We start from the raw sequence: 21,565 nt of genomic DNA, 5'->3' as shown, positions 1-21,565 counted from the left end.
GTTTATTCTGTCTTGTCTGTTGCTCCCCCCCACACCCCCAGCTCTAACAGAGGAACTGGAGTCCGTAACCAATGAGCTCCATGCAATTGACATCCAGATTCAAGAACTTACAGAGAGGCAGCAAGAGCTCCTTCAGAAAAAGTCAGTCCTGACGAAGAAGATCAAGCAGTGCTTAGAGGGCTCTGACGCCGAGGCGAGTAGTGACTGGGACTCCTCACCAGCTGCGTGGAATAAAGAAGGTCTGCTAGTCCTGTGCTTTCCAATTGCTTTAATCTAGAATCAGATCATTCCCTGCTGATCAGTTTGTACCAGGAGATAAAGCTGGCTCTTGTGGGGCATCGGGAGCGTTCAGGCAGACCATTCTTTATCCAGGTCCTGGGATATAAATTTGGGGTTTTCTCTGCATATCATTTTAGTAGCAATTGTCAGTGTGTAAAAAGTGAAGAGGGTATCAGCTCAATTTTTAAGCATTAACCAATACAAAGAGAAAAAGTTAGCCAAACCTTTGCCATAGTGAAACCCGCCCTCCCTCCCCTTTTTGAGACAGAGTCTACATAGCTGTAGCTGTCCTGGAACTCAATATGTAGACAAAACTGGCCTTGAACTCACAGAGATCTGCTGCCTCTGCCTCCTGAGTGCTGGGATTAAACGCATGTGCCACCACACCCAGCCCAGAACAAACATTAATTTAAAATCGTGAATGAAGGGCTAGGGAGATGTCTCAGTGGTTAAGAGCACTGATTGCTGGGTTTGATTCCCAGTGCCTACATGATGGCTCATAACCATCTGTAACTCCAGTCCCAGGGTATCTAACACCTTCTGGTCTCTGAAGGCATCAAACACTCACATGGTACACAGATATATGCAGGCAACCACCCATATATATATATATATATATATATATATATATATATATATATATATAAAATGTAAAAAATTAAAAATGTTGTACAAAACATTTATTACTAATTTTAATGAGATATTTTTAGGAATTACAATTTTTTTTTTTTTTTGTGTGTGTGTGTACATTATTTTCTGGTATTGGTCTCTAAATGTAAAACATTTACACACAAATTCCAGAGTTTTGTTAAGTTCATTCGTGCTTGAGGTTTCAGGGTACAGTGGACTCCCTAATCACGATTCAGATGGCCTTTCACATGCCTCACTGAGTACTACTCTTCTTCATGTGGCCTAATTTCAGTTACTGGCAAGTGTTTAATTCATTTTTGATGTAATAACCATATAATAGTCAGTATGCTTTTGTTTTGACTACTTAGCTATATTAATCACAAAATTATTATAAACATTTGATAGTTCATAAATGTTAAACATTTTATGTATATTTGTGTGATTTGTGTATATTCTGGTAGCTTTATGGAAAAAGTGGCCGTTTACATTCATATCTCATTTATAGTTGTGATCATTCTATTCTGTTCAGCCTGTTTTTCTCTTTCTAGATTTCCTGTGGTCTGGAAAGGTTAAAGATGTGCTGCAAAATGTTTTTAAACTGCAGAAGTTTAGACCCCTGCAGCTGGAAACCGTCAATGTCACCATGGCTAGAAAGGACATCTTTCTCGTCATGCCCACAGGAGGTGGGAAGAGCTTGTGCTACCAGCTGCCAGCACTGTGCTCAGATGGTGTGTACAACCGAGTGGCTGAAGTTGAAGTGACTAGAAATAATGTCTCATTAGAACGTTTTTGTTTCATTTGTCTACTCAGCAATTATCTAGTAAAATGAGTCACACTGGAGAAAACTTATTTGAGGGTCCAGAGAAATGGTGAAGTCATTGTTGGGCACATGGACTTCATGGTGCTTACAGGCATGCAGGTGGGCTGGAGTGGGAGGAAGCATGGTGTGAGATAGCTCTGGGCCGGATGAGCTAGGCTGCCATATGCAGATGTCTCTGGAGCCACTGAAGTGAACTGGGTCCTTTCAAGTGGCATGAGGAGAGAGGAGGGTTCCAAGTAACACCCCGAACCCGAGAGAAAGAGGGACTTGCAGAAAGCTGAGGAGAAGCCAGGTACTGGAGGATGATCAGGAGGGAGAATGTGCTGTGATTAGCCTAGGGATAGGACAGGTTGGAGGAGTGAGTTGTGGTAATGTCTGGTGATGTCTGCTGCAGAAGGTCACGTAAAAGCAGTACCTAAAAATTAAAGATTAAAGGCCAGGACTAGCCTTTGACCTTGGCTAGGAAATCAGGCAGGGGCCTAGACAGCAAGTGTGAGTGAGGCTGAGTGACTGGGAAGCCAAGCTTCTGACGGTGGGGTACTCTGGAAAAGAATGGCTGCTGCTCAGAGGTATTAGCCTGTCTGATGTGCTATAACAAACTATCATAGACTGGATAATTTATAAGTAATTGAAGTTTATTGCTCACAGTCATGGAGGCCAAGATCAAGATGGTGCACATTTGATTTCTAGAATGAACCTGTCTCTCAGATGTGGTCCTTTCTTGCTGCATCCTCACATGATAGGGCCAGTCCTTCATCCTTGTTTATCAGGACACTGATCATAGGCCTCAGCCTTCATGACTTACTCTCTTCCCCAAAGGCTATGTGTATTAGGTTCCAACAAGGCTTTCTGGGGACATCAGTGTTCAGACCACTGCAGGTGTCGAGGATTTCTGAAAGATCAAAGGAGACATGACTGTGTTTAAGTGTAATGAGTGCATGTGCTAATGAGGAAGAAGGTGCCAGTGTGTGTGGGGGAGAGAGAGAGAGACTGACAGGGCAGAGGCACTGATATGAGTGACTATATCTACTCTGTCTCTGCACTGCCAGAAGGCTGTGAGGAACAAAGCAGAGACGTGAAGTTGTGCACAGAGCAGCGCAGAGCAGCGCAGAGCGAGCAGTACAGAGCAGCTCACAGGCGGAGTTGGTTCTGTCGCTGTGCTGCTCACTGCTTTGCACCCAGGCTGATGTTATCCAATGTGATGAGTGAAGCCCACATGTGCCTGCCATTCGGAGCAGCACAGACTGGGACAGTTTTGGGGTAGTTTTTCTCTGATAGAACAGTTTAGTATTAGGCCTGGTGAGTGTTATTTCATTAGATTTTCTATATTGGTTGTTAATGAGGGTAACAAATTCAAAATAGTAAAATCTGTGTTTCTATGGCATTGAAGAAAGATAGAGATTTCTGTTATCTTAAAAAAATACTTATTTTAGTTTTTCTGTGTATGTATGTGTGTGTGTGTGAGAGTGTGTGTCAGTGTCCACATGCATGTGAGAGTCTTCTGAGCTCAGAAGAGGCATTGGATCTCCTAGAACTGGAGTTACAGATGATTGTGAACCACTGTGTGCTGGGAATTGAATCCAGGTGCTGTGTGAAACTCTGCTCTTAACTGCTGAGCTATCACTCCAGCCCAATGTCTTATCTTATATTTTATTTGGCTTACATTCATCTTGTTTGGTCATTTATTTTTCCCGTCTCCTTATTTATGAAGCTAAGAAATAGTTACGCTGATAAATCTGCATCATTATGTGCCTGAATAGTAGGTAGGGCCCACAAGGTACAGAAAGTAAGTAGTGCAGCCCATTGTGGTGGGAGTGTAAAGTGTAAAGTAGGGTTTTTGTTTTTTGTTTTTTTTCTCTTTTAGGTTTTACACTTGTGATTTGCCCACTCATCTCTCTTATGGAAGATCAACTGATGGTTTTAAAACAGTTGGGAATTTCAGCTACTATGTTGAATGCTTCTAGCTCTAAGGTATGTGAGTATGGTTTGGGTTTTCAGATATAAACTCTTAACTGATTGGGGAGTTTCAGCTTTGTCTAAGTTACAAACCCTGCATCAGGAGTCGCAATCTTCTGCTCAGAGGCTAGTTCTGGACACTGTCTATTTTTGTATAACCCATTCATTAAAAATGCCCTTTATACTTATAAAGATAGGGAAAAAAAACCCAAACAACCATGAAAAGCAGCAGTGTTTTATGACATGTGAAGTCACAAAGATTTTGTGTTCATTGTCCATCACTAAACTTGTGTTGGAACCAGCAAGCTTATTCGCTTAAGCACTGGTTTGTTCCTACAGCAACTCAGAGTTGAGTGGTGATGGAGAATACACATCCCTCACGACAGCCTTCCTCCTGTCTAGCACTTCATAGGAAGCATTTGCTAACATGTTTTGTGTTATGTACTATAAAAGAGCAAGGAGGGCCTGGGGAGATGGTTCATTGGGGACGGCGCTTGCAGTATGAGGGCAGCCTGAGTTTAATTCCAGGACCGTATAAAACTAGACATAGTGGCTCTCATGTGTAGTCCTGGAGCTGGCAAGGTGGAGACAGGAGGATCCCTGGAGCTTGCTGGCCAGCTGGCCTAGCCTAATTGAGGAGCTCAAGGTGAGCGAGAGACTGTCTCAAAAAATAAAGTGGAGAGTGTGACTTCTGATGTTTTCTACATGTAAACATCTCCACATGCATATAGCACACACACACACACACACACACACACACACACAAATAGCAAAGAACTTTTAGTTTAATACAGAAAATGAGTTACTAAGAACCTGTATGTATGTGTGTGGGGATGGACCATCTTGCCCTTATCTGCAAAGACAGACCTTTCCAAGCTGTTTTTTGTAAATTCTATTCTCAAACTCTTTAAAAATACACAAATTAGTGTCAATAGTAAAAAAAGATAAAAAAGTTGCCATATAGTTGCCATTCTTCATCTGTACCCTTACCCCTTGATTTATTCATATGAACAAATCCAAGGCCTCATGTTTTAATGGGAAATTTTCAGTGTGTAACTCTTGTCTTGTCTTGTTTCACTTATTTGTGTGTCAGTGGAGTAGGGCATGAGCATGCCACCACTCTGCGTGCATATGTGGAGGTCAGAAGACAGCTTGCAGGAGTCACTCTCTCCTTCTACCGTGTGTTTCCTGAGGATCAAACTCAGGTTCTCAGGTTTGGCAGCAGACTCCTGTGCCTGCTGAGCCATCTGCTGGCCCGGTACATACCTCTAATGAAGAGACAAAAGAAAGCTCAGTGCAGCACTGGCAGCATTCTGTCTGAAGTGTGTATACTATAGAATGTGTCATGGTGAGTGTCCCTAAGGGTCTGTGTATTTAAACAGGTATTTGATAACCTTGTTAAAATGGCTATAATTAAAGAAATATTTTTGTTCATGGGTATATAGTTATAAATGTAATGAGTGAACTTGTAAAACCTACAATTATGGCCACAGCTACTGTATTTGGTTCACATTTTGGGTTCTATTAACAATTTATAATTATACACATTCTTTATTGGAGAATCTTGTCACATTCATGTTTCCTCCTCATTTTTTTGCCAAATGACTGATTTTATCTTTGTCCATCTGGAGTAAGTGAGTCACTAGGTTACTGTTTGCACAGCTGCCACGAAGCTTACAGAGGGACGTGGCTTCAGTTTTAATGAGCCAGCATCTGCTTCAGGAAGAGCCCCAGGCTGTTGCTTTTCAGTAACGAGCATCCATTTTTCACTTAGTGTCATGGTCCACCAGCTTGACTCTACAGTGATTGTGTCTGTTTTGTCTTTAATAGGAGCATGTGAAATGGGTTCATGCTGAAATGGTGAATAAAAACTCCCAGTTAAAGCTGATTTATGTGACTCCAGAGAAAATTGCAAAAAGCAAGATGTTCATGTCAAGGCTAGAGAAAGCCTATGAAGCTGGGAGACTGACTCGAATCGCAGTGGATGAAGTGCATTGTTGCAGTCAGTGGGGACATGATTTCAGGCCTGGTATGCATGTTTACGTTGGGGTCTGGGTTCTTGCTCAGCTCGCCATGGTCAAAGTGCCTGCCTCTGTTGAAATTGTTTGCTCATTTCCTCTGGCTTCATCCTTGCAGCATCTCATCTACCTGCTGTGAACCTGTGAGATGCCTGCCTCTAACCCATGTTACAGCTCTAGCATTCCAGACCCCTTCTTGACTGTTTCCTGTTTATTGAGGACTTTGCAGGACTTTCAAGGGATTCTCAACTTTTCTGGGTTTTTCAGTATCCTACTCAACTAGTTGAAGTTTGATGAGACATTTTAGAACTAGTTCAGCTACCAAACTAATCCTATAGTTGTCCTAGAGAAAGTTACTCATTATTTTATTTTAAAAATCTTAGCTAAGGAGATAGTTCAGTGGTAAAGTGCCCACATTGCCATGTGTGGACCTGAGTTTGAATCCCCAGGCCCCATGTAATGCTGAGTCCAGCAGCTCAGCACTCCTTTCCCTGGGAGCTTGCCGGCCAGCTTGCTAGGTGTACACAGCACAGCAGCAACAACAAAATAGACCTTGCCTCAAATGGTGGAAGGTGAGGAACCAACACCGAAGGCGATCACTGACCTCTGTGTGGATGTGTTCACACATACATCATACATACATGCATGCACACACATAATTTTATTATTATTATTTTTTGTTTTGTTTTGTTTTTTGAGACAGGGTCTCTCTGTATAGTCCTGGAACTCACTGTGTAGATCAGGCTGGCCTTGAGCTCACAGAGATCTGCCTGCCTCTGCCTCCCATGTGCTATAATTAAAGGCATGTACAACCATACTTGGCCACAATTTTAAATTAAGTATTCTTATTTCCTGGTCTTGGCCACTTTTCCTTTTGGGATTTTTAACTCTCAAGGACATCCTGAGTCAGCCTGCTTCTCTGTCCATCGGTCCCCTGTTTTCCCCGTGCGGTCTCTGCTGCATTTGCCCTGGACCGCGGCCGTTCCACCAGCCTGTGTCAGCTGAGAGGCTGCTTTCCCATACCTGCTGTCTGCGTGATTGCACTGCTTTCCACCACAGCTCAGCTTTCCATCAGTCAGTCAGTCACCCCTTCAGCTGTCCACAGTCTGAAATTTCCACAGGTTCCACCTATCAATACTGGATTTTTAGTCCCTCCGAGTGGTTCATACTGGTCACCTCTCACCTCACCACTTTCTTCTCCCTTGTTTACCATCATGTAACAAACACTATTGAATTTCTTACTTTGCAATTTTTTTTTTGTCTTTAATTTTTTCCTTAGATATCAGTGTTTTCTAGAATTCTAGTCTGCTCTTACCTTTCTTTATATTTCTTCAGAGACAGTGATCTTATGGCCTGAAGAATGAATTTTTTAGGTTGTAATTTCTTTTATTAAATTTCAGCCCAAGAACTCCGTTATCTTTAAACATTTTTTTTTAGATTCATTTATCGTACATGTCTAAGTGTTTTACCCTTGCATGTATATGTTCACCTTGTGTGTGCCTGGTGCCTCAGGAGGCAAGAAGAGAGTGTTGGATCCCCTGGACTGGACTGAGCTACCCATGTGAGTCCCAGGAATCAAACACAGTTGAGCAGCCAGTGATTGCAACTGCTAAAGTATCTCTTCAGCCCCAAACTCCATTTCTTAACCATGTTGTTGCCACAGTTCATCATTGAAGGCATCTGATGTGGGCCATGAAACAGGGTTTTCCTTCTGTCTGGTGTTTTCCTGATCTAGCATGACCTTGGCAGTGCTAGCCAAGACTGATTTCTGAAACATGATCCTGTGTGTTCTTTGTGTGACTTGAGACATGTCCTATCAGATGGAGTCCTGGCTTCAAAGAACCAGCTGGCTGTGCTGTTCATAGCTTCACGTAAGCCTGGTTTCTACATGAACATTCCAGTGAGGGTGCAGGCAGAAATCCGAGGCAGTGTGAACGTGACAGGATGTCTGTAGACAGGACATAGATCTTGCACAGCTGCAGGAGGAACTGAGCACAGGGAGGTCTGAAGGGGAAGCTGGAGGACCAGCATGTAACCCAGAGCACTTTCCTGAGCACTGTGAAGGAGGACAATCCAGAGCTGGGAGGGCCACACATAGGGTCAAAGGGGCCTCATCGGGGAAGTTCATGGAGAGCCAGTCCTCTGTGAGGCCTTGTCCTCTGAGGAGCATCTGTGAAGCCTGCTGTAGGGTTCTACCAGTGTTAGCTGTCAAAGCTTGCAGTTGAAAGAAGAGTCTAAGGAAGAGTGGAAGAGAGCTAAGTTGACTAGAACTTGCCAGGAAGATGTTCAAAGACAAGTAGCTCTTGATACTGTACATGGAAGGAATTCTGGGAAATAGAATTCCCTGAATGGATTGGACAGTAGGTCCATCTAGATCATACCCTGTGATCTGGCTCCTTGAATTGCTTGCTGTGCGGTTTCCACAGTGATTGGCGCTATGTGCGGTCCTCCTGCTTGACCCTGTGTATTCTTCCAGACCTGACACAAATGCTCTCTCTGAAGTCTACGACTTCCCAGGCAGTCTTCTTCTCCAGTGCTCACTTCCTACCACATTTCTTTTCCAATTTCTTTCAAACATTGTAAGTACTGAAGGGGAATAAAGGACCACTCTTGTCCTGATTGGATGTGTGTGACAGGTATCAGCCTGAATGGTGTCTCTGCCACAGGTTCTTCCAAAAGCAGTGGCCTTACCTTGTCTTTTGCTCTGAACTGCTACTCTTGGGGGTACCAGGTAGATCGATGATCACACTGATGACTGATGATTTCATCTAGCTTGTTGGTTGCAGTAGATCAAGTGCTTTGATGATCCCACTGTCCCTTGAGCCTATTGTTTAACAAGTATACCACAGTGCATCGCTTGACAGCATGCCAACTGTCCCTTAGTGCGTGACCTTTTCTGGGGCTATCACTACTATTCACCCCAGAAGGAGAAGGTCGTAACACATCAAAGAAACAGTTCCACCTAAGTCCAGCTTGGTGAACGATGGAGTTTAGGTTGCATACAGGAACATGGGTGATTTGGGCAGCTGTGTCACTGAAAAGCTCACCCCAGCTTGGGTGATGACTCATGAGTGATGGATGCATCACTGGAGTCCTGGGTAGGATTTACTGGCAGTTACACTACTGGAGAGACTGCTTTCCCCCAGGAATTGCTTACTTACATAACCATGTGGAGAGACCTTTTCAGTCATGTGAGTTTCGTGAGCCTGAATGGCCTCCCAGAAATGTTTCAGTCAAGTGGAATTATCTGCACAGCACCTGCTTTTAACAGGGCATTATTTCAACCTCTGACAAGAACATTATGTTTGAAGAAAGTGCACTAAAGCCTCAGAATTCAAGAAGAGTGGCAGGCCCTTCCAACTTAGTTACAGCTAACTCTGCAAGAAACACTGTGGGAGCTATTGCTCATCTGTGGTGTTAAAGGTCTGATTTGCTCTCATTCTCTGAGGGTTCACAGAGAGACAGACCATGTCATCTTTTTCAGATTATAAGGCACTCGGCATCTTGAAGCGCCAGTTTCCCAACACCTCGCTGATTGGGCTGACTGCAACAGCAACTAATCATGTTTTGAAGGATGCACAGAAAATCCTGTGTGTGGAAAAGTGTTTGACTTTTACAGCATCTTTCAACCGACCAAATCTTTATTATGAGGTATACAGAGGTTACATTTCTTCATTGTGACTATTTACATAATGACAGCAGAATCGTTTTTAATGTCATGAAGTAATTATTAAGACATTCATTCGTGCTTTAGTTTATCCGTATCTTGTGCAGCATAATCTGTATTAGGCCCAATAGAAAACAATACTGCACTAAGTGATACTGTCCTTTATATACAATTTGAGCAAGTCACAAGGATTGAGAGCAAGGAAGGGTGAAACCAAGAGCCCCGCTGATGTCTGTAAAACTGAGTGATAGAAATATAAATGCACACAATAAGTTCTCCAGCACTCCCTGTGTGTTTTATCTGATACATGTGCTTGAAGGTAAAATATTCTAGTGGCTTTCTGGTTTCTTTCAAGCTGTGTTAAGGATGGATTTAATCTTTCCTTTTTCATTGCTTTCATACTGTGCTTCATGTTTTTATTAAAGCATCAGACAATAGAAAAACTTCCATCTTCACAAATTACTTGCTGTTTCTATGCTTCCTCCTCTCTGGCAGAGTAGGGACTGAAAATCAAGGAGAGAGGCTGGGCAGAGGCAGGAATAAGTCAGACGGGTGAGTCCTGTGAGGCCAGGAAGACTGACAGAAAGGAATACTTCTCATGAGGGACTCACACCTCAGAGGTTATAAGCAGGCACAACTTGGGTGGCATTAGTGAATCTACTTTTTAATAAGACTGCTTTTTGTAGGTTCGGCAAAAGCCCTCGAACGCCGAAGACTTTATTGAGGACATTGTAAAGCTCATTAATGGACGGTACAAAGGGCAATCAGGTAATGTTAAAAACAAATCAGTTTGGGGGCTGAAAGTCCATTTATGAAATGGCATAAATCCCTCCAATGATACATGATTAATAGCTGAAAATGAGATCAAATCCATTCATTTGGTCTCAGAGGCTGTGTGTGGCATCCCTGTCACAGTTGGAGTCAAAGTTGCCTGCTTTGCCTGCTGTTGAGTTGGTCGGGTGACGGTATTGTTGACACATTAGTATCTGTCATATACCTTCCTGAGTGAGTAGCGATGTTCTGAAGAGATACAAGACATAGTACCTTTCAGGAAGGGTCCTGTACATAGTTACAGGTGAAGCAAGGTGAAGTTGGGGACATCTGTTTCTGTGTTCCTGAGCTGAGGACTATACCAGTGGCACTGAAGCCTAGTGGCCTTCAACACTGCCCTCTAGGTGGTTAGGAGAGAGTAATGGCATCTGGGGAAAGGAGTTCCTGATCAAGTCTGAGAGATGCTGCAGCTGTTTATCCCTCCTGGAGGTCGTGCCTACACTCTGGGGCCTGTCACCATCCCCCACTCTTCACAGCATCTCACAGAGCTTACATCAGTTTAAGAAATGCTGTGTAATGGGGATACAGTTGCAGGGAGACCCTCTTTTGGTCATGGGAACCCCAGCTGGTGGCCCAGGGCTCATTTCTGCTTAGGGCAAGCTGGACATTAAACCCTGGATTATACTCAACAATCAATATGTGCACAGGGGCTTGGGGCTTTCATAACTCATTTCCCCTGTGCCTTGTAACCAGATCAGTGTCTTGAGCATGGTGTAAATTAACCCTCAGGAATGTGCTGTGCATGTATACCTAAACTTGGCCATATTTTACTACAGGAATCATATACTGTTTTTCTCAGAAAGACTCTGAACAAGTTACCATTAGTTTACAAAAACTGGGAATTCATGCAGGCAGTTACCATGCCAATATGGAACCAGAAGATAAGACCAAGGTTCATACACGGTGGTCAGCCAATGAGCTTCAGGTTAAGTATATGTATTTTTTATGAAAGCCTAACTTACCTTTAAATTATTTAAATGACTTAGTTAGCTAACCAAATACTAACACGTTTTAGGTGGTAGTGGCTACAGTCGCATTTGGCATGGGAATTGACAAACCAGATGTGAGGTTTGTCATTCATCATTCAATGAGCAAATCCATGGAGAATTACTATCAAGAGAGTGGGCGTGCCGGTACGTGGGGTTCCAATCTGCAAGTAATCTCAGGAGGCTTTGCAGAGGACATGCTTAAGAATTCCAAGTTTTCAGTGGTGGTTTTTAGGTAGTAATTTTTAGAACAAGTCTTTTTAAAGACCAGATTTACTTACTTACACAAATTCTGTTAGGATGTTAAAAATTGTTTCTTATGTGTTGTAAGCTATTATGATGTTCATGTCTACCACTTGGAATTTTAATAAGTAGGTTCACAAGTGCAGCCTAAATAATTGAAATATTCATGGACTTTTTTTTCTATATTAATAAGCTGATTTTTGATGAGCCTCTTTGTAGTCATTAAAAACCCTCAGGGTAGCTCTTACAGATTATCTGCATATCTAAAAACTTCTAGCTATATTGTGAAGCTGTTAGCCAATTGACATGTACTTTTGCATGGTACGGATTTTTGAAAGCATGATGCAAACTCAAGATTCCTCAAAGCACAGGTCGCGATGACTCAAGAGCAGACTGTATTCTGTATTACGGCTTTGGAGACATATTCAGGATCAGCTCGATGGTGGTCATGGAGAATGTAGGACAGCAGAAGCTGTACGAGATGGTGTCATACTGCCAGAATATAAGCAAGTGAGCCACCTGCCTTTCTATAACGTGTCATGTGTTGTGTGGCGGTTGAGCACCTACTGAATATACTGAGTTAGCACAGAACAGCACTGTAGAGGCAGGTGCCTACGGTGGGAGAGACCTGGACCTGACTGCCTCCATCTAAGACAAGAGGCTCTGTCTGTCTTTGAGGTACTTCTTAAGGCCATTGAAGGTTATGAATGAAGCCTTTTTCCTTTGGCTTTGGTGTGTAGCTGCCTATAGTGAGTATGGAAAGGTGTGCAGGAACAGGTACTGGGGAGGGAAGTTCAGGCATGTCCATTCACCCTGGTGATGAGTCACTGAATAATCCAGGGTGGGGTCAAGTTTCTCATTAGGAAATAAACGGCACTCTCTGCTTACAGCACTCAACTCCCTTGGGGCCCCAGGGCCTTGACCATCCTGTGTCTTAATACTTGTCACAAAAGAGCTCAAAAGTGTCCAAGTAGACAGTGACCTGCCAGTGATAAAAACTGTATTTGCTTTCCAACTAATGCTACAGTAGTCAAAAGAAAGGAGAAAGTGAAATTTTCTTTTTCATAGGAATCCAGGAGACTCCTATGAAGACTATTTTCAGATTTATCCTAAAATATAGGAAACTACTTCATCATCAAGAACAATTTCCCCAAAGTGAGACAGATAACTTCTGAAGTGATGGTTGTTAACACGCTGCTGGTAAAATAGGAGTCACCTGAGACTCCCTGGGTGGGTCCAACTGTAGTCGCAGGGTCCTTAACTAGCACAGGGAGTAAAGAGGTCCATTTGCTATGATGAGAGAAGCCTCAGCCCATACATAGTTGATGGCTCTGAAGGAAGAGGGGGCTAGGAACCAAGGAGTATGGGCAAGCTCTAGACAGTGTTAAAGGCTTCCAGAAACATCCGGCCTGCCACCACCTTGACTTTGACCCTGTGAGATTTTTTACACAGAGGTGAGATAACACACTTGTGTTGTCCTAGTCACCACATCTGTGGGGCTGTTGTGACAGCAGTGGAGAGCCAGCAGGAGATGTGTTACTGCTAAGCAGATCCTGAAGGCCTGAGTGGATGAGTAACTTCTCTCTCGTGTGTCTGCAGGTGCCGTCGTGTGTTGATAGCACAGCATTTCGATGAAGTGTGGAATGCAGATGCCTGTAACAAAATGTGTGACAACTGCTGTAAAGACATCTGTAAGCTTGTTTTAGATTCTTAGAGGCTCAATGCAGTGAGGGCTGCATGTGGGAAGTGTTAGACCCTCCAAATAGAATTATAAGGCAAACTATGATTAGAATTTTCCAGATTCAAAAGTGATACAAATTTTTGAAACAAAGGTAAGTCAAATGTGTGTGCACACATTTTATATTGCTATACTGAGGACATCAAAGTTTTTAAGAAATAAGGAAAAGTTCCTCTGAATAGAAATACTGTAACATAAGAAAAGGCGTGACAGTCTTGATACAATCCAGGAACTTGTATCCAGTGCTGTGTCTTAACTTCTGGTCTGTGCTGTGTTCTTGAAAAGCTGGACTGAGCAGTTCTCATGGGAGGGCCCTGGGTTCTGATGCTTCAGTGGGTGGAGTTCTCTGCAATTTTAACCTGACAGGTACAGACACTAATTTGCTAGTTCACAAGGCTATCTTATAGAGACCAAACTCATGTGAATCCTATATATAAGTCAGTATGCCCGTCTCGTATTTGGGGACTTCTATCCAGAATGTTCCCTCGGAGACCAGACTGGCTTTCAGAGTGTGGTGTAATGAGTAGCATCAGATGAGAAAGTGTGAAGAGCAGGCCTTCTTCTGCAGTGCACACCTCCCAGTGACGTCTGGCAGACACTTGTTACTGGAGTACACTGCGGCCTTTGATAACCAGGCCATTTCCTTTACATCACCATAATCTGTATACATGTATTTTAGGAGTAGAATTTAGTCTGGTGATAAAGCCTAAGGAACACCCTGGTCTTCATTCTGAGCACATTAAAAGAGTGTGTGTAAAGGGCTCACAGTACTAATGAAGCCATTTTAACCAGAGGTGGCTTCTCGCCCTCACCTCTAGATCCCAGTTGCCCATCATGTCTCTGTCCTTGCAGTGTTTGAGAAAAAGAATATAACAGAGCACTGCAGAGACCTGATCAAGATTCTGAAGCAGGCAGAGGCACTGAATGAAAAACTCACTCCACTGAAGCTCATTGATTCTTGGATGGGAAAGGGAGCAGCCAAGTTGAGAGTGCCTGGCGTTGTCGCCCCGGCCCTTCCCCGAGAAGACCTGGAGAAAATCATCGCACATGCTCTCCTGCAGCAGTATCTCAAGTACACAGCCGTTTATCTTCTGTGTCTTCACGTTTCTTCCTATGTAACTGGAGCAGAGTCAACAGCTTTGCCATTATTTGATGTGAACTATTAAGCATTATAGAAAACAGGTTACCTAATAGTCTTAGACCTTGATCATTAAGTCAGAAACTTTAAAAAAAAACAAACCACCACCACCAACAAAAAAATCAACCTATTTCCCTTAAGGATTATATTTGTGTTGTTCTAGTGTGTTTTTTAAAAATTATATTCTTTTAAGTGTTTTCTGTGACTCCTTCAAGCTTTCTGCTTGGCTCTTTTCTTTTACAGAGAAGACTACAGTTTCACAGCTTACGCTACCATCTCCTATCTGAAAGTCGGACCCAGAGCTAGTCTTCTCAGCAGCGAAGCCCATGCTGTCACTATGCAAATGAAGAGGTCCACACAGAGCAGCCTCAGGGTAACTGGCTGTTTATTTTCAGTATGTGCCTGAAGCCTCTGGGGTGCTTTTCTGAAGTTCTTTACTAGGTTTGGTTGGACACAAATGATGTCAGTTTTCTTCCTGGGTTTTGATTTTGGACAGGTAAGTAGTGGAGGGCTTTAGACTGGCCCAGTGTAGAGTGGGGGGGCTGCAACCATTTGGAATGTGAGGGCTCCCGTTTAAAGTCTACTTCCCTCATAAAATTGTGTGGGATCTTCTGGTTAAGAAGTTTCTGCTGGGGTCAGCAAGATGGCTCAGTGGTAAGTCTATTCTGCTGTCCCTGATGGCCCGAGCTACATCCCTGGAACCGATTCCTGTGAGCTGTCTTCTAATGGAGGAGCTGCTCTACTCCTGTGAGCTGTCCTCTGACTTTCATGGTGTGCATATATGTACACAATAAATAAGTAATAAATGTCAAAAAAAATAAAGTCTGTGTTGTCCAGAGGTTGCAAGCCACTATTAAGTCCGTGTTCTCTTGTGGGTATTTCTTACAGCATCCCTGCTTTATTTAAGACAGTTGCCCATATTTGAATAGGAATTTGTTGATAGGAACCAGACCCTATAAAGAGTTGACTGATACACAGGGGTATTCTGAGACTAGTGAGCTCACGAGAAAGCTGAACAGCTGAGCATTCGTTAACAAGGTGCTGCTCTGTTATTCTGTCGCAGGCTGCGTCATCTGAAGCTTGTCAGTTGGAACATGCAGATGTGAAAGGGGAAGAAAAAAGTTCAGGTAACTTCCAGAAGTCTACAAACAGGCTTCAGCCATCTGGTTCTAAGAACACAGGAGCTAAGAAAAGAAAACTTGATGATGCCTGAGTGTTACTTAATCTTGCACAAAATAACTGCTTACATGTTTATCATTTTTATAATCAACTGTTTAATTTTTGAAACAATTTTGTATTTTATACATATAAAGCTATATTTTCAGAGCTTATCTGAAGATGTGAGAATTCAGGACCATTTGAAAATTTGAGATCAGGAATTATATTTTACAGTGTACAATAATGAAAAATACATCTTTTATGCAAAGTTGTCTAAGTGTAATATATCTGAGATTAAGTCCACACAACTGTCATAAACTCATTTGCCTTGCTATGACTGCTGTTGTTTTCTGATGTGACTCTCCTTTCAGCAATACTATGCTGACACGGGCGCACCCTTCCAAGTTGGTGCCAATTTAAGCTGAGTAATGTAGATGATTTCTGATTAGAAAAGCTGCTGTTATAATTCAGATAAAAACAGTAAGTCATCAGTACCAAGTGTATCAGCAAGAAGATTCTGCACATTCTGAGTATATCAAGACAGCAAGCCTCCTGAAACCCTGGCCTTATTTTGATGTTCAGGCAAAGAAAGGATCTGGTACTCGGGTGTATTTGTGTGAGTCAAGGTTTATTTCAACTCTGTATTAGGAATGTTCATTTGCTAATTAGTCATTAAATTGAGTTCACCGTAAGAGTTTCCTTGAATCCTTCCCAACCATGCATTCTCAACTTGTGTGGTCATTCACCTGGTGTAGTTGTTAGTTTCCCCAATTCTTTCTTTTCTCCTTATTTTGAACTTAGTATTTCTGAAGAAATTCTAATGTCAATCAAAATAATCCTCTATATCAATATTGGGATCTAGGAGATCTTCTCCGTATGATGAAAGGTCCATCTGGTTTAAAATTAAATTTTCAAATGTTTCCTCTAAGTCAGTTTCACCAATTAAGACAGCTCCCATCATGCGTCCATTCTGCATGACGACTTTGACATACTCTTGTCCTCTGGTGCACCTCAGCATTAACTCGTGATCTGAGCCTAGGCCTTGTGCATTGTATTTTCCCAGCAACACAACCTGCATGAAGATGAAAAGGTCATTTTTGGGGGTAGCTCCCTCCAACTCCCCACAAATAACATACTGTCCAGTTATCTGGTTCACGTTAGCTTAGACAGAAAAACAAAACAAAACTATTCCGTACAGTTTCACAGTGGGAGGGGCCCAAAGAAAGCATTTGAATGGCATGAACATACTCTGTACATAATACTGCCACACAGCCTAGGGTCACATTAAAAATATCATCATTAATATTCTAACATTAAAAGTAGAACACTGAGTGGCGATGGTGCATGCCTTTAATCCCAGCACTCGGGAGGCAGAGCCAGGTGAATCTTTGAGTTTGAGGCCAGCCTGGTCTACAGAGTGAGATCCAGGACAGGTACCAAAACTACATGGAGAAACCTTGTCTTGAAAAAACAAAAAAAGAAGACACTGTTCAGGGGGCTGGAGAGATGGCTCAGAGGTTAAGAGCACTGGTTGCTCTTTCAGAGGTCCTGAGTTCAATTCCCAGCAACCACATGGTGATCTGGTACCCTCTTCTGGCCTGCAGAGGTACATGCAGATGGAATACTGTATACATAATAAATAAATAAATCTTTAAAAAAAATGTTAGAGGTGTCTAATAAACACACATAAACACACACACACACACAAAGTGAATCACATTTTCCTGGAGTCATGGCTTAAAGATTTAATATGCAACTGAATCAGACCCTTCCTCAGACTTGTAGGTGTGTTTTCTGTTAAGTCTAGTTTAGGAAAGAGGAGACCTGTCTGAGAACGAAGAGAACTAAAGAAGGGAACCACCATCTGTCAGAGCTCCTGGTTCTTTCTTGGTGTGTACATGTATGCCTGTGCTTGTGTCATGGATGTACAGGTGCCCATGGGGTCCAGAAGAGGGTGTTAGACCCCTGGAACTGGAGGTGTAGGTGGCTGTGAGCTGTCTAATGTGGGAGCAGGGGCCTGAACTCAAATCCTCTCAAGGTTAGCAATAACTGCTGAGCCATTTTTCCAGTCCCCAAAAATATCATTTTTGATAACTTAAACCATAAATAATTACTTGAGAAAAGAGCTACAGTTGCCATACTTTCAAGCAAAAAGGGTATTCATTCCCTTAACCATCTTACCTTATAGTTAAAAAATTTTGTGACATGAGCAAACAGTTCAAAGCTGAAATCCATGTCGATAGAGTGTCCCAAACTAGCTGCAGCCATGCACTTGGCTGCATACCATCCCATCTGCCGTGCTTGGGTCCATAGTCTCATCTGAAATAGTGGGAAATGGTACTTTATATTACTTCTGGTTATCATCTGAATAACAAATACCATCCATGTATATGCATGTGTATGGGCATATTTGTGAGCATGAATGTGAGTGAACGCATGCCATGAACATGTATGAATGTCAGCGACACCTTGAGTCCATCATTGCATTCCACTGTTTGAGACAGGGTCTGCTTTGGCCCTCTCAGGAGGAGTGCTGGCTTATAGTAGCTTATGGTGACTCCAGTTTTTACATGGGTTCTGGCCTTCACACTCGTGTAGCAAGGGCTTTTATACCCACTTCACACTTCATCTTCCCTAGTTTCAATCTTATAGATTCCTAAGTGTCACTTCTAGCTGGACTTGGTTCCAGCTAGTGTTATCTTCAGTGGTCACCAGTGAACACCAGTCAACATGGTACATGCTAATTCTAAATTAGTGTATCAGACATGAAGGGATGATACCCAACTGTATGTTTGAATACAATATCCATTAAATATAAGGAAACATTTTAGTCTTCCAAGGTGAGAACAAAGTGTTATCAGTCCCTGCTCCAAACTCTGGCCCATTTTCCAGTGCCTGCACTTCTCAGCACCAGACAGTGATGGCCTCTGAGCTGATTCTGGTCAGACAGACACAGATTCTCGGATGTCACCTCAGATTCTTTATGGCAGTACTCATCTCCTTTCTTAGGTTCTCATTACATTTCTACAAAGTAGCCTTAGGAGTCACAGGAGAGTAAAGTACTAATTTGTTTACTTATTTTACTTTTCTGATCTTCAGTTTCTTCACCTGAAATAAACAGTAACTCTACCCCGTGGCTGTTAGGAGAACAGGCTGGCTTTAAGTGACTGGTATCCCTCATCTGCCCCGCTGTGAATGTGTGCCTAATGCTGACTTTCGGTACAAATCGCAGCTGCAGCATGAGTTTTCAGCATGTCTACAAGAGTTTTTACTTGAATTCAGTCTCTGTAAGAAGGTTTGAGAAGTAAAGAGTCTGCCGCAGAGTCAACAGCATGGCAACAGCCAGAGTGGCAGCAGAAGCAGCCTGCAATGCCACACCCTGGAACTACCTAGTCCAACCCCTGACACTGCAACCCAACACCATCTCTAGAGTTCACACTGGGGAACTGAGCAAGAACATGGTAATACTTAATTTACATGCCAGGCCATATCAGAGCCATCCTGGGTACAGGCCTGTTAGCTGTGGGTTGGATACACCTGACAGGAGTTCATTTGAACCAGAAACTCCCTTAAGTCTGCATTGTGGATGATGTAAAGCTAATTAAGTGTTTTTCTTGCAAATTAGAATGTGGAACTGTGAAATTCACTCAGAATAAGGAATATCTGCTTATTTTGAGCTGTTGTTCCCTTGTATCAGATTATGGCATAAATCAATAATTTGTCCTGGAGGGGAAAGCAGAAAAGAAAAGGTACACCCACAGCTCTTTCTAAATTAAAAACATTTCAGTCTACTGTAATAGTAAGTGACTTTAAAGTGGGAATCCAGTTGCTCATCTGCAAATCAAGCAGAGATGGCCTCCAACTTAAAGTAGGAAAGCTGGAACAGAAAACTGGATTCACTGGTAGCAACTGTTTTATTTTCACATGGAATCTGACAGACACATGGTCAGAGGTGCAGGCTTACCTGCTGCCAGACTGGGCTTGGCTGCCAGCATGCAGTGCAGATGTCTCCAGCAGCATAGATATCAGGAAGTGATGTGCGCATCTGGTCATCCACTTTCAAGCCGCCATCTTCTCCTAGATCAAACTAAACAGTTTTTTATTAGTATAAGGATGACAAAACACGAAGTGACTTTTCATTCTAATGAGCAAGTCAAACCTGTACGTGTTACCCAAGCTCTGATCAGAAAGATAAAAGCAGCTGCAGAGTGTAGTAGACACCTGGCCAGACTGTCCAGTGATTCAGTTCCTACCCAACAGACTCAAAATCCCAGAATTTTAGTATCAGAAATACCCAATAGTCATATTTACCCCAACCCTCATCAGAACATTCTTTATTTAACACTTCTAATGTTAAGATGATAATGTCACATAACAATCTGTAAAGATTTACTCTTGAGAACTCACTACAGGTCAGTCTCTCACCAACCTTTAGATAAACAAATTGGACATTATGTCTCTAGATGATACTTAAGCTGATTTTAAGTGCTTAGGGATGCTAAGTAGAAGAAAATACTGTGACTAAGTCAGACATAAGCCACAGTGTTGCTGCCATCTTAGATTACAGTTTACTAAATGATGACTGTTTGAAAAGCAGACATGATAAAGATTAGGAAGTGGATAGAATTCACCTTACATTGTTTCCGAGGAGAAAAGGGTATACATTTGGTGTGACGCCCGTAGCACTAACAAGGAAATCACAGCCGTATATTTTCCCATTGGTTAGTTCCACATACACAGGCCACATTTCTTTAAAGAAAAAGAAGAATTCAATTCTCAAGTGTCATCTCTAGCAGTTATCCTCAATATCATGTGAATGTAACAAACAGAAAAGGCAGGTGGTTAGAACGTCTCCTGATTTCAGAAAGTCCTCTGGCTGGGACAACTGAGTGCAATGACATTGTTTTGTGCTTGGCAGCTTCAAAAGCATGATACTCTAACAGGGACTAAACACTGTCCTTTGGGTGTGGGCACAGACATTAGTAGTAAATTTAAACTGATGATCACTTTCTAAATTACTTGTGAAGCAATTTGATTAATACTTCATGTCACTCAGCATTTAATCCCGCTCTTCTTGATGTTTCTCCTCACTGTCCACAGTCCCAACTCTACCAGTCTTTTTCCCACAAAAAATTGGAAGATTCCAGAACATTAGCTGCCTGACTGCAGTGTTGGTAAGTCACAGGACTACGTGTCTGGGGAGTAGTTTTCAAGTGGTAGAGAATGAGACCAGGTACCTGCATTTAACCCAACACTCATATCTAGAAGTCGTGTTACTTACAGTTGTGTTACTTAACAGCCTGTTACGTATAGTCCTGTCATTGTGAAAGCTTCTGTTTCCTTTGATCTGTGAAATGCTGACTGACTCACTGGCTTGGGTTATATTGGTCCAAATACTGTGAACTCAAGTAAAATGGAAAGCCTCATAACATGGAATTTATTAGAAAATTTACCCAAGAGTAGTGAAATGAGGGCCTGAGGTTACTGATAGTTTTTTGACCAAATTTTATATGAAAATGTGAAGTTTAAAGTATAATATAGCACCAGGCGGTGGTGGCACACACCTTTAATCCCAGAACTGGGAGGCAGAGGCAGGCAGATCTCCGTGAGTTCAAGGCCATCCTGGTCTACAGAGCAAATTCCAAGACAGCCCAGGCTACACAGAGAAACTCTGTCTCAAAAAATTAAAAAAAAAAAAAAAGGTAAAATAAAATAAATATATAATAATAGCACAATTAGTTTAAGGAGTAATATTTTCCCTTTTACCTTTATCGACTGTAACTGACTTATGCTGATCCTTTGGAAAAGCCAACGGCTTTTTCTTCATAATCCTAAACTCCTCTTGAAGGTAGATTTTCTTTACTTCACATCTGGTTTCGATGTGAATATTGTGTGAAAACTGGAAGCAAAATAAATACTGGTCAGCACAATCCAGACAGTGCCTGTGGAGACACTGATAGTGTAGTATAAATATAGGATATTGGTGTTCCCAAATAAGCCTCTCAGAGTCTGTGTAACAGGAGTGAGCAGAATCCATCAGCATGAAATGCTAAGCAAGACACGGCAAATGGAAGAGGAGCCTGGGAAGTCACAGAGCTCTA

The 21,565-nt window shown here is 42.4% G+C and overlaps 2 protein-coding genes across 3 annotated transcripts in view; one reads left to right on the top strand and one right to left on the bottom strand.

Annotated features, from left to right (window-relative positions):
* The window catches only part of Recql (RecQ like helicase), a 25,256-nt gene extending 9,100 nt beyond the window's left edge, over nt 1–16,156 (top strand). The window contains exons 3-15 of the mRNA XM_059258754.1: nt 42–239; nt 1,458–1,637; nt 3,594–3,700; nt 5,516–5,714; nt 9,188–9,354; nt 10,057–10,138; nt 10,978–11,126; nt 11,217–11,334; nt 11,802–11,940; nt 13,030–13,121; nt 14,021–14,240; nt 14,550–14,679; nt 15,370–16,156. Coding sequence (XP_059114737.1) covers nt 42–239; nt 1,458–1,637; nt 3,594–3,700; nt 5,516–5,714; nt 9,188–9,354; nt 10,057–10,138; nt 10,978–11,126; nt 11,217–11,334; nt 11,802–11,940; nt 13,030–13,121; nt 14,021–14,240; nt 14,550–14,679; nt 15,370–15,519 — 1,931 coding nt within the window. The 3' untranslated portion in view covers nt 15,520–16,156. The remainder of the gene's footprint in view (nt 1–41; nt 240–1,457; nt 1,638–3,593; nt 3,701–5,515; nt 5,715–9,187; nt 9,355–10,056; nt 10,139–10,977; nt 11,127–11,216; nt 11,335–11,801; nt 11,941–13,029; nt 13,122–14,020; nt 14,241–14,549; nt 14,680–15,369) is intronic.
* The window catches only part of Pyroxd1 (pyridine nucleotide-disulphide oxidoreductase domain 1), a 21,404-nt gene continuing 15,912 nt past the window's right edge, over nt 16,074–21,565 (bottom strand). For both annotated transcript variants that reach the window (XM_059258755.1, XM_059258756.1), the window contains 5 exons: nt 21,231–21,363; nt 20,101–20,213; nt 19,429–19,551; nt 17,646–17,783; nt 16,074–16,536 (listed from right to left, as the gene is read on the bottom strand). In XM_059258755.1, the coding sequence (XP_059114738.1) occupies nt 16,288–16,536; nt 17,646–17,783; nt 19,429–19,551; nt 20,101–20,213; nt 21,231–21,363 (756 nt within the window). In that variant the 3' untranslated portion in view covers nt 16,074–16,287. The remainder of the gene's footprint in view (nt 16,537–17,645; nt 17,784–19,428; nt 19,552–20,100; nt 20,214–21,230; nt 21,364–21,565) is intronic.

This window comes from Peromyscus eremicus, chromosome 3 (genome assembly GCF_949786415.1).
Source record: "Peromyscus eremicus chromosome 3, PerEre_H2_v1, whole genome shotgun sequence".
NCBI classification, from domain to species: Eukaryota; Metazoa; Chordata; class Mammalia; order Rodentia; family Cricetidae; genus Peromyscus; species Peromyscus eremicus.
Note: the sequence above shows the minus strand (reverse complement) of the source record. Positions and strands in the feature narration are given on the sequence as shown.